Source organism: Triticum aestivum, chromosome 7D, assembly GCF_018294505.1.
Source record: "Triticum aestivum cultivar Chinese Spring chromosome 7D, IWGSC CS RefSeq v2.1, whole genome shotgun sequence".
NCBI classification, from domain to species: domain Eukaryota; kingdom Viridiplantae; phylum Streptophyta; class Magnoliopsida; order Poales; family Poaceae; genus Triticum; species Triticum aestivum.
Genome location: NC_057814.1, coordinates 36,225,952 through 36,229,115, shown reverse-complemented (window position 1 = coordinate 36,229,115; position 3,164 = coordinate 36,225,952). Strand labels below are relative to the sequence as shown.

Genomic DNA, 3,164 nt, shown 5'->3' with positions numbered 1-3,164 from the left:
TATATAATTATGTTGTTCTCTAATCTACAATAAAATTGGTTTAAATAATAGCTAGGTTAACTACTAAGTAGTACAGCACGCTGTTCTTAAGTTTATTGGCTGTGCTTGTACGTGCATGTAAGATGCTAATAAGGAATTAGTTATATTATATTTATATGTGATTCTAAAAAGTGGACTATTTGTGTATTTGGGCTAGACTTATCGAATAATCCTATTTGACAATGTCGGATAATCCTAAAAAAATATTGGATAATCCTAAAAAAATACCGAATACATGTAAAAGGTGGGTTATACCGAAGATACTGTTTTCGTGTCATCTTCATTGGTGCTTGCATTTGCATCACTTGTTGCAGGAGCCTTTGTACTAACACCTTCAGCGAAACCATATTCTTCACACTTCGAATGCCAAGCATCTGCACATAATGATAAGTTCTTAATGCACCGGATAACCTAGTGCCAAATAATATGAGCTTCCAACTTTCTACGTACTCAAAATGAATCATCATTTTAACAATTTGGGATCAATGAGAAAGCAGAAGGGATACCTGATCCCTGAACCGCTAGCCCAAGGCCCACTCGAGAGGAGAGAAAGGAATTATGAGAACTAAACTGCATAAAATGAATAAATCAGAAATGTGAAGGTCATGACTATACAGAATTGAGTTTATACTTGCATATTTAGATGGTACACGACATTAAGGAATACCTCCAGAATTATTTTAACTTCACTAATTGAGAAATTGTAGGTGTTGATATTTTTCATATAAATATGGTCAAACTTTATGAAGTTTGACTTCAGACAAATCTTATATGCGGACTAAAAAGGACCGGAGGGAGTACCATATCATCTGAAGTGATGTCTGCTTCTATTTGATCAGACATAACTTTGAGAGCATTGTCATTTTTTAACTCAGCTAATTTGGCGTACCTGGAGAATGGAACATAGCAAATGGACAAGTTAACTATAATTAAGTGTGAAAAGTGATAATAAAACAGAGAGAGATTAAGCTACCAACTTGCGAGGAAGCATGTCGAAGAGGCTAACCAGCCTTCGAGATGCATATGCACTCAGCCTATGCGCATGAGGTCCCATGATTGCTAGAATTACAAGACAGTTTGTGTGAAGGTAGACATCCTGCAAGTATAGATAAGCTTGCCATTAGACAGTTACGAACCAGAAGTAGTTTCACGTGCAAAAGGAAACTTGTACTGAGGTATGATCAGAAGTCCTCCTTGCAAATGGAAACTTCCACGTAGGCAAGTGTGACATGCATCATGAAAGAATTCATTAAATAAACTAAACCTAGTTAATTTTCTTACCAATTTGTGCACACTAGCATTGAAGGTTGAATCTTGACTGAGTATCAGGAGAGTTATCAACAGCATGTAGATCTGATTGGAAGTCTTCCTTGATGCATCGTAGAGCATTTCAAAGATAGGCATAAGCTGTCGACAAAATCAAAACTATAATAACTCACAATATTGGGGAGAAACAACTCAGGCAGTCGATAAATGGTACTCCCTCCGTAAACTAATATAAGAGCGTTTAGATCACTACTTTAGTAATCTAAACGCTCTTATATTAGTTTACAGAGGGAGTATTTGCTAATATATGTAATCAAAGGCTACCTTGCATGTAAAGTATGTGTTGGATCATTACTTTAGATATTACTCCTAATAATGTTTCATGTTGACTGAGATAGAGTCACTGATTTACTATGTGTTTCACCAACAGATAGAATATGCCAATTCATGGAAGTATAGAAAAAATAAGTCCTGATGCAGCTCTTACTAATGAAAAACATATTAACCACTGATATATTCTCTCACTAAAAGGGGAAAATAATTTAAATGCAACTGTCTTATTAACTCAAAGCATATTTTGTTCGACTATTAAATGCCCACATGCTCCAATGCTCCAACAAGAAGGGTTGTAAAAGTAGTTACAAGAAAACATACCAAACTATCCAAGTCTGTTCGAACCAGAACATACTCCTGAAAATCGCAGTTCCCATGGACCAGAGAATAGAGCAACAAAACTGAGCTCTCATCTTTTAAGCATCTGTATGGATAGTGGAAAAAAATGAATTACACACCACAAAGGTCTTTTGGTACATAGTAACTTACATCCTGAAACAAGATGAACATACATGATCCTCGATCTTGAATAAATAATGATAGGTCCTAGATAATGGGCCCACAGAAGATGTCAAAATATATAATTCTAAAACATTAGTTTCGAATTACTAACAGCAGTCTCATTACTACCATCAAACCCTGCTACATGACTCCATTTTGCAATGCAGCATTAACTGTTCAGTGTTATTCATAATCTATAGATCACCAAAATCATCGCTGAGTGCAGTGTTGTTTTTATCCATCAAATTTGATATTAGACCGGAATAATTGCTACATTTTCATTTGTTAAGAAAAAGGAAATAATCTCATTGTTTTCGGCCCCAGAAATATTTTGTGAAATTGTACAAATCTAATAAATAAAGTACGAGCATATCACTGAATTAGCATGATGATGTATTACTTACGTGCCAAGAGCATCAAACAGCGATGCAAAAGACAGCCTGACAACAGGTCCATTTTTAGCATTTCCCTCAACATCAGCACAATCAACTGCAGCATAATTCATTTCTGCAACTGTTTAGTGATACATATGAGTATATCAGTGCCACAATTTCTCTATATTCCAGGTGCATCTTACATTGAATATCCTTAGCATTGTTTAGCGCCTTACAATAAGGGTTCTCATGAAAAGCTGGTGCATCCTTGACATTGGTAGGGCCTGGTTGGTTAGTATACTAAGGTTACCAGCATTTGCCACACTTATTTATGCCAAACATGACTAAGGTTAGGCGATCAAAATGGGTGCCACACTTTGCTAAACTTGGGACGATCAAAATGGGTGCCACACATTGACAGGCTAAGGTAAACTTGTCAGACCCGTGTTGCAGGAAAGGAATATTGTTACAAGTGTGGCTCTGAACCAAACATGTGATTAAGGGGTTCTGTTCCCAGCCAAAGCCTGCAATGCCTAATCCTAGGCACGCAACAATTGCTTATGTGGGTATTTTGGTTGGTGCCACAGTTGTGCCTTGCCACCTCACATTCAGTCAAAACTTACCGACTTGTGGTGTGGCAAAGGGTGGCAT

The 3,164-nt window shown here is 36.8% G+C and overlaps 1 protein-coding gene across 1 annotated transcript; it reads right to left on the bottom strand.

Moving 5' to 3' along the window:
- Positions 1 to 288: 288 nt before the first annotated feature.
- LOC123170708 (dymeclin-like) lies at positions 289 to 3,164 on the bottom strand. The gene is made up of 9 exons (XM_044588503.1): positions 3,137 to 3,164; positions 2,717 to 2,797; positions 2,544 to 2,628; positions 1,960 to 2,062; positions 1,191 to 1,446; positions 1,017 to 1,152; positions 841 to 928; positions 546 to 609; positions 289 to 413 (listed from the first exon to the last, which is right to left on the bottom strand). Exons 1-9 carry the CDS (start codon positions 3,162 to 3,164, stop codon positions 289 to 291), a joined length of 966 nt encoding a protein of 321 aa, XP_044444438.1.

Coding starts and splice junctions, on each gene's coding strand:
- LOC123170708 (XM_044588503.1), bottom strand. CDS start 3,164: ATGCCACCCTTTGCCACACCACAAGTCG. Junction 2,798..3,136: donor CTTTGCCACACCACAAGTCG/GTAAGTTTTGAC, acceptor CTAACCAACCAG/GCCCTACCAATGTCAAGGAT. Junction 929..1,016: donor TTCGACATGCTTCCTCGCAA/GTTGGTAGCTTA, acceptor TCCATTCTCCAG/GTACGCCAAATTAGCTGAGT.